The 15,422-nt window shown below is 43.3% G+C and overlaps 1 protein-coding gene across 1 annotated transcript in view; it reads left to right on the top strand.

Annotated features, from left to right (window-relative positions):
- Positions 1-1,037: 1,037 nt before the first annotated feature.
- HDAC2 (histone deacetylase 2) overlaps positions 1,038-15,422 on the top strand; it is a 33,538-nt gene continuing 19,153 nt past the window's right edge. Inside the window, exons 1-3 of the mRNA XM_080664843.1 lie at positions 1,038-1,372; positions 13,256-13,368; positions 14,877-14,994. Coding sequence (XP_080520969.1) covers positions 1,321-1,372; positions 13,256-13,368; positions 14,877-14,994 — 283 coding nt within the window. The 5' untranslated portion in view covers positions 1,038-1,320. The remainder of the gene's footprint in view (positions 1,373-13,255; positions 13,369-14,876; positions 14,995-15,422) is intronic.

A 15,422-nucleotide genomic window follows, 5' to 3' on the forward strand; every position in this document is an offset into this window, starting at 1 on the left:
ATTTGGAGAAAATTGTGAATGATACAGTTGGGATAAGAGTGCTACACTCAAGACTGTCAGCCGCCCACCACCTACCTACAAGGTGGATGGGTTAATGTAGGTGCTTGATAAATGTTGACTTGAACACAGGTATTCATACCTTCCATGAGTTTGAACATCTTTTCTCTTAGCTTTCTGCTCTGGTCTTCCAGTGTCCAGGCAGCGGCAGCAGATCAGTACATTCCTACAGGGTGTGTGGGTTTTGGAGAAAGACTGAATTCAAACCCCAGACCATCAACAGTTGAGAGGACCAAGTTCCTTAATCCCAATTTATAAAGAAGGAATAGAAATCAAACGTCTCAGAGTTGTTGGAAATCTCAAACGAGTTAGTAGGCTATCTATTATAACTAGGTATCAGTGAAACACATTATAAAAGCAAATACTTAGGCCCGTGCCTGACGCATAAATGCGTTCCACAAGTGCTCATTCAAATCCAGGCGGTACACTCCACTCCTCAACGTCTGTGATGTCACTTAAACAGGACCTCAGAACCTCGGAGCAAGTACCGGTGAACAGGGAAAGAAGATAAAAAAGAAATGAATAAATGGGAAAATCGAAGCGAACTGACATAGAAGGGCCCCGGGCTGTAGACTGGCGGGTGGGTGGGTGCCGGAAGACGTGCCAAAGCGGTCCCACCCCGGCCGGCGGGCGGCACGTGGTCGGTTCCGGCGGGAGCTTCGCGACAGTGGGGGCGGGGGACGCAGGGAACTGCGCGGAGGGGGCCTGGGCGGCCCGGGCTACAGTTGGGGAAAGCCCCCCGATTGCGCATGCTCGAGATAGGCGCAACCACTGTGCGAAGATCTGAAGGGGAGGACATCCATCCACTCAATGACACTTTTCATCTACGTGAAAAGCGAAAGCCTGCTCTTTTTTCTAATTCGAAGACTATATCTGCCCCGTCCTTCTTCAAGTTGTTCATCATTAGAAGGCCTCGTACTTGAAGACTGAAGGACATTTTTCTCTAGTCGTGCCCCTCCCTTCCCTGTGGAAGCCACAGTGGACGCCTCCCATCTCCCCTTCGCCTCCGGAGGTGGTTTGCCCTCTCCCCCTCCCCAGTGTCGCGAGTTGGCGCCGCGGCCTCCCCCACTTCGCGCTCTCGGCCCCTCAGCCCGGCCGTACCGAGCCCTTCCGGCGCCCTCTCCTCTCCTCCCTCGGGCCCGTCCGGCCCCGCGAGACGGCCGCCCCCACTTAAGCCACAGCCCTTTTCTCTCCCCGCGGAGCCGGGGCGGCGGCGACAGCAGCAGGAGGAGGAGCCCGGAGGCGGCGGTGGCCGGGGAGCCCATGGCGTACAGTCAGGGAGGCGGCAAAAAGAAAGTCTGCTACTATTACGATGGTAAGAGGCCGGCAGGGTGGGCGGGCAGGGCTGGGGCGCCGGGCTTGAGGCCGCCGTGGCGATGGCACCGTGCTGAGGGGTGGGGAGGAGGAGGGATCGACGCTCGTCCGCATCTTAACCCGTTCCGGCCCCGATCCTTTAGTGGGAGCCCCTTTGCCGTGAGCTGCTGCAGGGAACTCTGCGACGGAGCCGGGAGACGCCCCACTTTCCCCGGACCCTCTCCGGCAGTGCAGTCCGCGCCGGCCTACTCGGCTTCGTGGTGGTGGCGGAGCGGACGGCCCTCCCTGGCATCGCTCACGCCCGCCACTCGTGGGAGCGGAGGTTTGGGGGTGCCCTGCTCGGGTCTCCTGCACCCACCCCCTGTCCCCAGGTCCAAACGTCTACCCAGGCCCAGACTCCACACAAAGCCCGGCGGCCGCGGGAGCTCCGCCCCTCCAGTCCTCTCCGCCCGCCCCCCCATCCCGGCTGGTTCCCTCCCAGTCTCCGGCTAGTCTGAGCTCCTTATCTCCGCCTCCAGGCTCACCCCGGACCCCTGAACCCGGGTCGGTGCTGGGAGGTGGTTACTGAGGGCGGGGACCCGCGTCCGGCTGGGGACACACGCACACCGGCGTTCTGCGTGGACTCCATCCCCTCTCTTTTGTTCGCCGGTTCTTTGAGCGCCACTTTCTCAGTATTCAAATGGAAACGTTTCGCTTCCTTAATAAAAATGAGGGTTTTCGAGTTTGAGTCGGGTTCGTCTTCGCGGGAAATTGGAGGGTGGTAAGGAAAGGTGGAGCTGTTCCTGTTGGCGTTGTGGATCCGACTCGATGGGTCCTGGCTTGCCCCTCTGAGAGGTGGTTACCACCCACTTCTTTGTTGCTCTTTGTTCAATCAGGAAATACCTCCCTGCTCTGGAGGTCTAGGAGAGCGTTGGCATCGTGCTCGTGAAAGTGTTTCTAGGCGGTGGGAGTCCTGGTGTAGGAAAACTTGGAGCAGTGCAGAAGTACTAAGGAATCGGGGAAGCTTGAGCTCACTGTACATACCATAGCAATCAGATTTTAATTTTAGGGTTTCATCTCACTTGCAATTTGAGCAGTACTGTTAAATCTCTTGAGTCCTGTTTTCTGAGCCAGCCTAAATTATACTAAATGGTGGAGTAGTAACCTGTTTAACAGATTTCACTAAGACCTAACATGGTAAATAGTTTGTAGTCAGTTACTCTCCAGAGTAGGAATTCTACAATTTAACAAAGAACCTAGGCTTGACGACCTGAAAGTCCTATCTGATTTGTATGAAGCAGTACAAATTTTGGAAGCTGTTTCCTACATTTGGTGTATTATAAATCACAACATTTTATGGAGGTGGAAAGACCTTAGAGGACTAGCTAGGTCAGAATAAATCTGACTTTAATTTGAAAACGGGCATACTGTATCTTCTCAATTAGCAAGGATGAATCTTTTAATGCCTGTTTATATAAAATAACCACCTGTGTCATTTGTGGAAAAAATCTAAAATCTTGCAGAAGAAATCTAAATAGTCTGATATTTAATGTAACTAATACTAAATAGTAACAGCCATGTTTTAAAAGCATTTTTTTTGAGAATACTGCATATCTGTGTAATACAAATTAGTTTGAAATTATGCCATCGTGGAGTGGAGATGGGATTACATTTCGTTTTAACATCAACTATTAAAGTTTCTTAAAATTCGTTCTTTAAGAATTCATGCATAATTGGGGTCACTGGCAAAATTCTGGCCTTGCATTCCCTGCTCATATTGGAAAGTAAATAACCATGTGTGTAAGTTAATTTTTAAAACGGTATTGTTCCTAAGATTTAGAGATTTGTTCTTGTCAGAACTTAGGGTAAAGGAGAATGGTTTTAAAAGTATGGGGGAACTGGTGCTAAGGCTCTTTCTGCAGCTGTTGCTGTTGACTGATTCATGTCACCAGGCTTGAACTGCAGAACCAGGAGGTACACTTAAGTAGCAGTTTTATGAACAGCTCTAGGTTCCTAGACCCATTTATGTTGAGCCTCTGTTGAGGAAATGGGAGCAAGCACTGGTCCCAAGGGTGGGATGCAGGCTTGATAGGTGGAATGGAAGAGTGGAAATAATTTAAGTCTCATGGTTCTGACTTAATCAGTACTTTATTGCAGACCATTCAGCTGCTTTACCTGATGGCCAACAGCTGTATAATTGAATGTTTGGAAATTTCTGGTTAGCTAATCTGTTTTTGGTCATATGATTCTCTCTTGGTTCATTTTTACAATGGAATTTGTATTCGCTTACAATTGGAATATTCTTTGGGTTTTTGTGGCAGAAAGGCTAATACAATATTTTGCAGAGAATATTAAATTGGATTGGTATCCTGCTAATTATGAGCATGTGATAGTATGCTACGCTTTGCACAATTCCAAAAGCTTTCATATAAAGGTAGCAATAATGGGGGCTTTGAGTGTGTGTGTGTGTACTTGTGAAGAAAGGATGCAAGTAATGTAGCTTCTGTGCCACAGAATTCTATGACTAGAAGGTATATACAACATGGATTAGATTGGGAATGGGTAGTATCAATAGTAATAGGGCCTGAGTAATCTGTTAGCCTGAGTTAACTGGTTTTAATTTGTTGGTACAGAAAATGGAAGAAAGGTTTTAAAAAAGGGGGGCGGGTAGCAAATTCTATAACCACAGGAATCCTACCTTTAGGCTTACTGGGACCATTAGGGACACTCTTGGTGACACAGACAGAATGTTTGTCTAGCAAGTGAAGGGGACTTCTAAAGACACATTTTTTTCTCTGTATACTTTATAGTGTGTCTTCAGTACTATACCCTTAGATCATTGGAATGCTGGTTCCAAGTAAATTCAAGGCATTGATGAATGAGCTATCCTTTAACTGTTGGGAAAAGTTAAGAGAAGTTCTTATTTCTCATAGCTCCAAAGTTTCGCTCCAAAGTTTCCAAAAACATATTTCTAAAACTTGATAATCTTGTTGTATATGCTCCAAGATTATCAATAACCTGTAAAAAGATACAGATTCAGTCACTGAGTTCCCTTCTGGCTTTAAAATGATGTGATTTCTGTACTTAAATGTAATTAGCAAACCAAGCTGTGTTTAGACCATGATTACAGTATGTTTTTAATCCTTAATCTAGAAGTGTTAACTATTCTTTGTTTTGACTTAAACTTGATACCAATTACATTAAGTGCCTATTTTACTATGTACTCAATATAATAGGGATGCGTATACAATTGACCTTTGAACTGTACAGATCCACTTATATACAGACTTTTTTCTTTTTTAATACTCACCAGGAGGATATTTTTTCCATTGCTTTTCTGAGAGAGTAGAAAGGAGGGGGGCAGGGAGGGAGAGAAACATTGATGTGAGAGAGATACATAGAAACTGATTAACCAATGGGGCAATAAATATACTCAGTACTCCATATCTATGGATTCAACCAACCACTGATCAAAAATGGTATTTTCAGTCCACAGTTGGAAATCCATGGGTACAGAAAACCAATTGTATGCATTGTTCTATGTCATCTTACTTTATTATTTTATTATTTTTATTGATTCTCCACCGCAGAAGGGAAGGGTTCTGTGTCCTTAATCCACCTACCCTCCCTTCAAGAGTCAACTGTATACATAATTTATATAATTGGTCTGTGCTCTATTTTTTTCCTCATCTGAGAGGGTGCATTCAAATGTTTGGAGAGAAGTGATTCAGAGAAAAGCGTTCAATACTATACAGAGATAGAATATAAAAGTTAACCAAGATCATGCCTACTGATACACTCCTAGTTTACTGTAGCGGATTACTGTATAAGAATTCCACTTGGCAGCCAACTATTGACAGGTTTTCTTAGACTTTTATTTATAATGATAGTGCCAAAGTATTTTGCTAGATATCCTTTAATACAGTTGCTTGGGTTCTTAGCTCTAGTATAAATCTTTGTTATCCATAAAATAGGTAATCCTTTCTCTGGGAGTAAATCGGAGTGTGCTGGGTGAATTACAGCAGAAGTTCATACATACCAGTGGTCTTAATTACACATCATTATTTAACCATAGTAGAACATAATACTTAAAATAAGACTGAGGTGTTCCCATGTTTGGGTCCTCTTCTCCCTGATATTCTTTACCATTCACTTTCTTCAAATTTCATCTTACCAGAGAGGCTTTCCCTTATTACCTTAACCCCAATATTGGTTTTCTCCCTGTCACTAGTGCCGCCTAACTTGTCTTCCTTCATGAATAAAAGTTTCATGATATCAGAGTCTGTTTTGCTTATGCCTATACCTCCACCATTTAAGTTTTTTTTTTTGAAGTAAAGGAGTTTTAAATTATTGGTGAATAAATGTTTAATTCCTTATGTTTTTATATAGAGATCACTTTCATAAAACATTCTAATTCTTACTACCAGGAGTTACAGACAGGTAGGATGAGGGGCATTTTGTCTGTTTTACGATGAAAGTAGATTGATATCCCTGTTCACCTCAGTCCACCCCTTATCCTTTTCCACATTGACTAGCTTATTGTACCAGGAGAGGTTAACAGCTGGTGCCTAAAGATTTTTCCCCCCTTGTTGACAGAAGAGTGGGCCTATTTTCACTGCTACAAAAAGAAAGATTTCCTTTGCTACCAGAAAAAAAAAATTTAGTAATTATTTCCTTTCCTTTAACAAAACTTTAAATGCTTCTATTAACAAATCCTTAAAGGAAACAGCTGGAATTAGGGAGGAGGGAGGTGTAGCAATCATAATAGTACTGAAACATGGATGAGACCAGATATAAAAGTAGGTATAAGGATGTTTATACTGGTTAATAAGTCTTATTTCTCTACTTTAGTAGCAGTTGGCTTATACTTGTTTATGGAATCAGTTTTGGGTTCAGAAATACCAAGTGGGCTTAAAGTCTCTACTATGTACCAGGTAGACAAAAGATTATTTGAGTCTTAAAAAGGAAATAAAAGAGTGTATGTTAGATGGTAAGAGAGGACACCTTTATGGGGTAATCAGACAAGGTAAGGCCTGAAGAAAGAGAATGGGCTAGCCGTAAAAGAGTTTTATTCTACGTAAGACATTGCAAACTGCCCTGGCCGGGTAGTTGGAAAGAACCTGGTGCACTTAACCAAAAGGCCAAGAGGAAGACATAGGGGAACCATGGGGTGCCAGGCTAGGTAGTAAAGGGCCAGACCACACAAGACTTTGTTGTAAAAGATTCAGAAAGCCATTGAAGGTTTTTAAGAGAGAACTCTTGAGGTGGAGAATGGATGGTAAAGAGTGGTAGAATGTAAGACTGAAAGCAAGAATTAGCACATGTTGGTCCGCATCTTCTATAATAATAAAAGTGTAATATGCAAATCTACCGAATAGCAGAATCACCTCCCGGATGACCATGCTATGTCACACACTGGCGCCAAGGCAGGTGCGATGGATGTGATTGGTTGGGCAGCCTGGCCATAGCCCCGCGATCATCCCGCAGAGGGAGGCCCAGGCCACGCTCTGCAGGGTGATGGTGGGGGGGGGTGCTCCGGGGATGTGTGGCGGTGGACATGGGCAGCACCAGGCCAAGGCGGGTGCGGACAGGGGGCACTAAGGCCTACCTTGCACGAATTTCGTGCATCGGGCCTCTAGTAAAATATAATGGTTCCAGCTGACAGACATGGACACATATATTAAAGGAACGTTTGGTGAGTAAAACCAATAAAACTTGTTGATGGATTGGTAATGGGGTAGGAACTGGGCAATGGTGGTACAGAATAAAGAATAACTTAAAAGTTTCTAGATTGAGCAGTTAAGTGATTCATTCCTGAGAGAAGACGATTTAGGGCAGCCAGCACTCTTGTTCACTGATTTACCCAAGCACCCAGAATAATGCCTGGCACATGGTAGGCTCTTGATTTGATAAGTGAATGAATGAACAGGTGAAACCCTGATATTTGAATGATGAATGGCTATGGGTAGGGGTGGAATCCAGGAAAGTGGTACTCTCAGTAAAAGTCAAGACTCAGTGTTTCAAGAAGGAGGAGTGACCAGTGTGTTAAAGGTGCTAGTGGACTAAGTAGTTTGTGGAAAGCAAAAATAATGCAGTAGCTCTTTTAAATCTTTATCTTGAATCATTTTTTTAGTCAGCTTTTCTTTAGGGGTAAAGGTATATTTTACACTCCTGAAATCCAAAATGATCTGAAAATGGGAGGGGGGGACTCATTTGGAATCAAAAGCTTAACCTGAATTAATATTTGTGATCTTTATTGTGAATATTTACAAAATTTTTGCAGAAATATTAAAGTTTGATTATAGAATACTACCCAGATTCCAGCACATCACATAAGTAATGGCAGATATAACACATTACATTTATAAAACCTGAAAAAAATCTGAAATACATCTAGTCCCAAGGACTTAGATAAGAGATTGTAGATCTTAATAGCCACTTTCATACTAATAACTTCTTGAAGAGAGTGATTTCTAAAATTTTCAGATAACTAATTCTTTGTGGTAACTTCTTCACAGTAACAAAGTTTGTTGTATTCAAGAAGCCACCTTGAGCTAACTTTTCTGGATAATTTACTTCATTGGTAGAGAGGTGGGTTTGTGTGTATATATATATGTGTGTTTTAATATATTATTGATTTCAGAAAGGAAGGGAGAGGGAGAGAGTGATAGAAACATTAATGATGAGAATCATTGATTGGCCGCCTCTTGCACGCCCCCTATACTGAGGATTGAGCCCACAACCAAGGCATGTGCCCTAACCCGGAATTGAACCATGACCTCCTGGTTCATAGGTCAGCACCAACCACTGAGCAACACCAGCTGATCTGGTAAAGTATTTTTGATTATTTTTATGAAAATCAGGATAACATTTAAAAATGCCCAAATTAATCCTAGTTGGTTTGGCCCATGAACTGAAGGGTCCTGGGTTCTATTCCAGTCAAGGGCACATGCCTTGATTACAGGCTCTGTCGATCCTGGGCCATGGTCAGTGCACCCATGTGGGAGGCAACTAATAGATGTTTCTCTGTCTCTCCCCCCCCACCCCCCCACTCTGTCTAAAAATTAATGGAAAAAATATCCTTGGGTAAGGATTAATTTAAAAAACATATTAAATACAATAAGTAAGTAAAATGCCCAAATTACATTACTGACCATTTAAATAAGTTGAATGAAAAGCCATAGGTTCATAAAACTAAGACATTTATCTTTATTAAAAAGTGAATGGCTACAAAGCAGCCATCTAGAGAATTTTGAGATATGGGATTAAGCAGGAAAAAGTTGGAGATGCTTCCTTTTTAACCCCTTTACATTTTGGAACAATTCTTAATAAACCAAATGGCAATTATCTGTTGCGTGGCTGCTCTTGTGGACATGTGTCCTTTAGGTAGTGTGCATATTCTGGTGGGAGTGGAGCCCATAAATTATAGCAGATAAATTTATTTAAAGCTATGTACATTCATAATTTTAGGACCCTATTAGTGACAAAGTAAGTTACTTTGATGGATTAGAAAGGTAGTTTCTTTTAAAATACTGTATTCTACATATGTCCTTTTTGTGTTAGGTTTTTCCCTGTCATTTCTTTCTAGTGACACAAGTGTCATTGCTCTCCTAGTAGCTTTTACTTAAGAAGATTGGCTGAGTTGCCCTGCCTAAGTGTGAATCTTGCTTCTCTACTTGCTAGCTTTGTGACCTGGCAATATTACATGATTTGTCTGCATCTCACCCTTCATTGTATAAAATAGGAACGGTATTAATAATTACTACATCATAGAGTTGAGAATATTAACAGATAGGACATGTGAAGTGTGTAGAATACTGCCTCCTAGTAAGCACTCAATAAATGCTAATTACTGCCCTGGCCTGTGTGGCTCTGTTGGTTGGAGCCTTATCCTGTGCACGGAAGGGTTGTGTGCTCAGTCCCCAGTCAGGGCACTAGGGGACGGCAACCAAACGATGTTTCTCACTCTCCCCTTTCTCTGCTCTCTAAAATCAGTAAGCTTGTCCTCAGTGAGGATTGAAAAATAAATTAATTCGTTAATTAAATGCTAATTGCTGCTGTCACCATTATTTTTTAAAAAAATACTCTTGCTGAAAAATTGCAACCGTATTGTACCTTCTGTACATATTATTGGGCTCTTTCCCATTATTAGATTATTGGCTTTTCCTTGGATTTTTAGCATGTCCATAATCAGAGTATTCGATCTTAAGATATAGTAGTGTTAGACACATTTCATATTAGTAATGCTTTCACAGAGGCAGGTGGAAGTTATGTGGAGACTAGAGTTTCTTTATTCTCTCGTGATCATCATTGGTGATGGTAAAATACCTTCCTTGCATTAACTTGTATATATGATGCTTTGTAACTCTGTTGGGCTTTTCATATTTAAGTTTCATTGAGATCAGGCTGATTTCAAGGTACTATATGTATTGCCACCTTATAGGGCAAGAGTTTTCCTTGGAAGGTAGATTGTGATAAATGCAAAGGCATTTCACACCCACATTGCCCTGCTTTGCTAGTTGTCTTTATTGTCTTAGTTTTGTTAGCACCTGCTTTGAGAAAGACGGCTTTCCTTATGACGGTGTATATATGAATTGTTTTCAGAAGAGAGCTTGTTTAGAAACTGAAGGGTTAAGTAAATTAGAAGTGTGATAGCAATAAAATCAAGTAGTCATGTTATTAGACACAAGTATACTAATAACAGTGAACATTCATCCTGGACTGCTATCAAATACATGAAAGAGAGAAATGATATTTTGAATTCTCAGTTTCCACTAAACAAACAAAAAGGTGTGTGTTTAGGCGGGATTTTGAAAGATTTTTTTGATCCTGAAGATGAGTAAATGACATTATTTATCCTTAGTTTTTAATTATGTAAACCCATGTTGAAATGAATGACTTTAAGCCATTAAAATCAGCTTGGCTTTCCTAACAAAATTTTGGAGTTGCTTTATTTGAAACTAGAATTACTAGTAAAAGTAATTTCTCATAAAGGCTATTACAAAAAAACTAGAGGCCCGGTGCACAAAATGCATGCACCAGGGGTGGGGGGTCCCCTCAGCCCAGCCTGCACCCTCACCAATCTGGGACCCCTCGGGGGATGTCCAACTGCCAGCTTAGGCCCAATCCCCTAAACCAGCAGTCGGACATCCTTCTCACAATCCGGGACCACTGGCTCCTAACTGCTCACCTGCCAGCCTGGTCGCCCCTTACTGCCCCCTCCCCCCCCCCCCCCCGCTGGCCTGGTTGCCCCCAACTGACCCCCTCACCCCCGCCGCTGGCCTGGTCACCCCCAACTGTCCCCCCTGCTGGCCTGGTCGCCCCCAATTGCCCCCCCTGCCAGCCTGGTCACCCCTCACTGCACCCCTCTGCCAGCCTGGTCACCCCATGCAGCTTGTTCAGTCATTTGGTCGTCCATTGCTAACTCCCCTGCCAACCTTGTTGCCCCATGCAGCCTGCTGTTCGGTTGTTACTGTGAGGGCATCCTGGCCAATTTGCATATTACCCTTTTATTAGTATACACTAGAGGTCCAGTGCACGAAATTTGTGCACAGGGGGGGGGTGTCCCTCAGCCCAGCCTGCTCCCTCTCCCATCTGGGACCCCTCGAGGGATGTCCGACTGCCCGTTTAGGCCCAATCCTGGTGGAATCGGGCCTAAATGGGCAGTCGGACATCCCCCTCACAATCCAGGACTGCTGGCTCGCCTGCCTGCCTTCCTGATTGCCCCTAATTGTTTCTGCCTGCCAACCCGATCACCCCCTAACCACTCCCCTGCCATCCTGATTGATGCCTAACTGCTCCCCTGCCAGCCTGTTTGCCCCTAACTGCCCGCCCATGCAGGCCTGGTCACCCCTAACTTCCCTCCCCTGCAGGCCTGGTCACCCCTAACTGCTCTCCCCTGCAGGCCTGGGTCCCCCCTAACTGCCCTTCCCTGCAGGCCTGGTCACCCCCAACTTCCCTCCTCTGCCGGCCTGGTCACCCCTAACTGCCCTCCCCTGCAGGCTTGATCGCCCCCAACTGCCCTCCCTTGCAGGCCTGGTCCCTCCCAACTGCCCTCCCCTGCTGGCCTGATCGCCCACAACTGTCCTCCCTTGCAGGCCTGGTCCCTCCCAACTGCCCTCCCCTGCTGGCCTGATCGCCCACAACTGTCCTCCCTTGTAGGCCTGGTCCCTCCCAACTGCCCTCCCCTGCTGGCCATCTTGTGGCGGCCATCTTGTGTCCACATGGGGGTAGGATCATTGACCACATGGGGGCAGCCATCTTGTGTGTTGGAGTGATGGTCAATCTGCATATTACTCTTTTATTAGATAGGATAGAGGTCTGGTGCACGGGTGGGGGCCAGCTGATTTGCCCTGAAGGGTGTCCCAGATCAGGGTGGGGGTTCCCTTGGGGCGTGGGGCGGCCTGGGCGAGGGGCCTGTGGTGGTTTGCAGGCCGGCCACTCCCCCCGGCGACCCAAGCGGAGGCCCTGGTATCTGGGATTTATTTATCTTCTACAATTGAAACTTTGTAGCCTTGAGCAGAGCCAAGCCTCCTGCTTGCTCAGTGGCGGCAGCCATTTCTGTTGGGATTTATGTATCTTCTATAATTGAAACTTCGTAGCCTTAAGCGGAGGCCAGGGTAGGCCAGGGTGTGCAGAAAGCTTGGCTTCCTCCATTGCCCGGGGCAACCCTAGTCTCCTGCTCTCTCCAGCTCCATGGCTGCCGCCATTTTTGTTGGGATTTATTTATCTTCTATAATTGAAGCTTTGTAGCCTGGAGTGGATGCCTGGGCTGGCCAGGGTGTGCGGAAAGCTTGGCTTCCTCCATTGCCGGGGAAACCCAAGCTCCCTCCTGCTCTCTCCGTGGCTGATGCCATCTTGGTTGGTTTAATTTGCATACTCACTTCTGATTGGCTGGTGGGTGTAGCGGAGTGATGGTTAATTTTCATATTACTCTTTTATTAGATAGGATGTCCATTTCAGCTCTGGCTGGGTAGCTCAGCTGGTTAGAGCATCGGCCCAGTACACCAAGATTATGAGTTCAGTCCCTGGTCAGGGCATATAAAAGAATCAACCAGTGAATGCACAAATAAGTGGAAGAACAAATCAATGTTTCTTCCTTTCTCTCTCAAAAGTAAAAATTTAAAATGTCCATTACATTAGAAAAATAGAATATATATGAAGTTTCGTTCAGACTATTACAGAAACACTAGAGCTTTACCAAAAAGTATTTGATTTCATTGAAATTTTGTAGATGAATATGTGATTTTGTTGTTTATTTCAAAATAAATCTATGTGTAAGTTTTAAGATGTTAGAAAAAGGTAGGGTAGGAATTGTAATTTCAATGGTGAAGAATAAGACAAAATACCCTTATTACCTTGAAATATGTCAGAAGTATATCATCAGAGCAAAACTTTTATTTGATCCACATTTTAGTTACCAAAATTTCCCTTATAGACTGATATGGGTATAAAACATTTTAGTTGCCCTGATACTAACTATAAGGAATTTCTGAAATACCAGTAAACCATGCAAGAAATAATACATATTTGCTGGAAACGTTTGAAATCATACCAGAGAGTTTACCTTAAGCCTTTGAATTTAAAAAACGAATACTAAATGCAGGTATCACTTTAAGGAACAAAAATTATGTTTGTGAGTAAAAGAGCATTTCATTTGGGCTAATACTAAATGAGAAATTTTATTAAACTAAATCAGAAAAGTTTGCTTGCTTTAATCTATAAATAATGGAGTTGTCTGCGTATAAAAGTGTGCATAATAGTATCCTGGTTTTCTCAGTTTGAAAGTTGCAACATCTAATATCATTATTTAGGAATTTAAGTAAATCTTGTTTAGGAGGTAAATGCCTTCTTAGTGGTGAACGTACTCTTGTTTGTATTCATCATTTTGTCTCTTCTGTTTTAGGTGATATTGGAAACTATTACTATGGACAAGGCCATCCTATGAAACCTCATAGAATCCGCATGACCCATAACTTGCTGCTAAATTATGGCTTATATAGAAAAATGGAAATATATGTGAGTATACCTTATGGTAAATACTCAGCACTGATTTTTTTTTTTAACTACTACTATTCTCCTTGGTGAAGGACATTTAGCAGATGAAAAGGTCTAGAAGAAAATGGAAACTTGATTCTGTTTTATTTTGAGAAAACTGAGTGTGGGACTTATACTCTCTTTTTTTTTTAATATATTTTTTATTTCATAGAGAGGAAGGGAGGAGAGAGATAGAAACATCAATGATGAGTGAGAATCATTGATGGGCCGCCTCCTGCACACCACACCCCCCTACTGGGGATCGAGCCCTCAACCTGGGTGTGTCCTTAACCAGAATCAAACTCGGGACCCTTCTGTCTGCTGGCCGACGCTCTATCCACTAAGCCAATGGTCGGCAAACTCATTAGTCAACAGAGCCAAATATCAACAGTACAACGATTGAAATTTCTTTTGAGAGCCAAATTTTTTAAACTTTATATAGGTAGGTACATTGTTATTAACTTAATTAGGGTACTCCTTCAATCGCACTGTACGTGCACGCACACACGTGATATTTTGTGGAAGAGCCACACTCAAGGGGCCAAAGAGCCGCATGTGGCTCGTGAGCAGCAGTTTGCTGACCACTGCACTAAGCCAAACCAGATAGGGCTCATCAACATTTTTAAAAAGTTTCCCCTGCCCCAGGTTTTTGCATTTATGGAGAACAATTCCATTCAGCATACTACATATTTTTGTTAAATAATTGTTGATTTGTCTATGCTGCTGAAGAGTTGATTTGAGACTGTTACAAAAGAATTACAGAGGAAATTAATCCTACAAATATTTATTGGTGTATGAACCCTGTTGGTGGACAAGCAGAGTACCAAATAACATAAGATACAATAACTGCCTTAAATGTTTTTGTAGATAAAGATGGGAGTGTATATAAACAGATACAAGACACAACAATTCTTATCTATTTGGGGAAGCGGTTAACAATATTAGGGAATATGTGTGAGTTATTTTCTTCGGATATACTTGGTAGACATTTAGAGAAAAGGAGGAGTTGGGTGAGACTTTCAGTCAGAAAGCCTTGTGGAAGAAGTATGTCATAAATGAAATAGTTGTTCCGAATAAGGATGATTTGGTTAAGAAAAGGAAGAGAGATTGTCAACAAAGACTTAAAATGGAGAATGAGTCTCATTCTGGGAGGTCATTAATAAAATCAGTGGATACAGAGCAGGTTTATGATGGAAAAAGGAAAGTAGTGGTTATGAGCATGGATTTGATTCTAAGGGTTGACCCATTTCCATTAAAATAAAAGGAGTGATTAAGTCTTAGTTTGTGTTAGACCTGTCTAATGCTTTTAAAGGAGTATGAATTAGCTTTGGAATGGATTGTTTTCCTAAAACCTGCATGTATTTGCTTTGGAATTTAATTTGTTCTGGAAAATCTAATTCTTTGAGAGGTGAAATTGTGTACTTTGTGTTTGATAATTCTGATATAACCGGTTGTAATTCCACAATTCTAACATTTATTTTACTTCACAGAGGCCCCATAAAGCCACTGCTGAAGAAATGACAAAGTACCACAGTGATGAGTACATCAAATTTCTGCGTTCAATAAGACCAGATAACATGTCTGAGTATAGTAAGCAGATGCAGAGATGTACGTTTCTTGTTAAAAGTATATATTAATATTGATTAGTTAAAATGAGTATTTTTAGAAGCTTATAATTATACTAGAGTCCTGGTGCACGAAAATTGTGCACTGGTGGGGGAGTGTCCCTCAGCCTGGCCTGTGCCCTCTCACAGACTGGGAACCCTTGGGAGATGACTGCCTGCCGGCTTATGCTCACTCCCCCCAGGGATCGGGCCTAAGCTGGCAGTAAGACATCCCTCTCGCAGTTCAGGACCCCTCGCTCCTTACCACCCTCCTGCAATGGAGGCAGGAGAGCCTCCCACCACTGCTGCTGCACTCGTTAACTGTGACCCCAGCTTTTGGCTGAGCGACGCTCCTCCTATGGGAGCACAATGACCACCAGGGGGCAGCTCCAGCATTGAGCATCTGCCCCCTGGTGGTCAGTGTGCATCATA

Source organism: Plecotus auritus (genome assembly GCF_963455305.1).
Source record: "Plecotus auritus genome assembly, chromosome: 4".
Taxonomy (NCBI): domain Eukaryota; kingdom Metazoa; phylum Chordata; class Mammalia; order Chiroptera; family Vespertilionidae; genus Plecotus; species Plecotus auritus.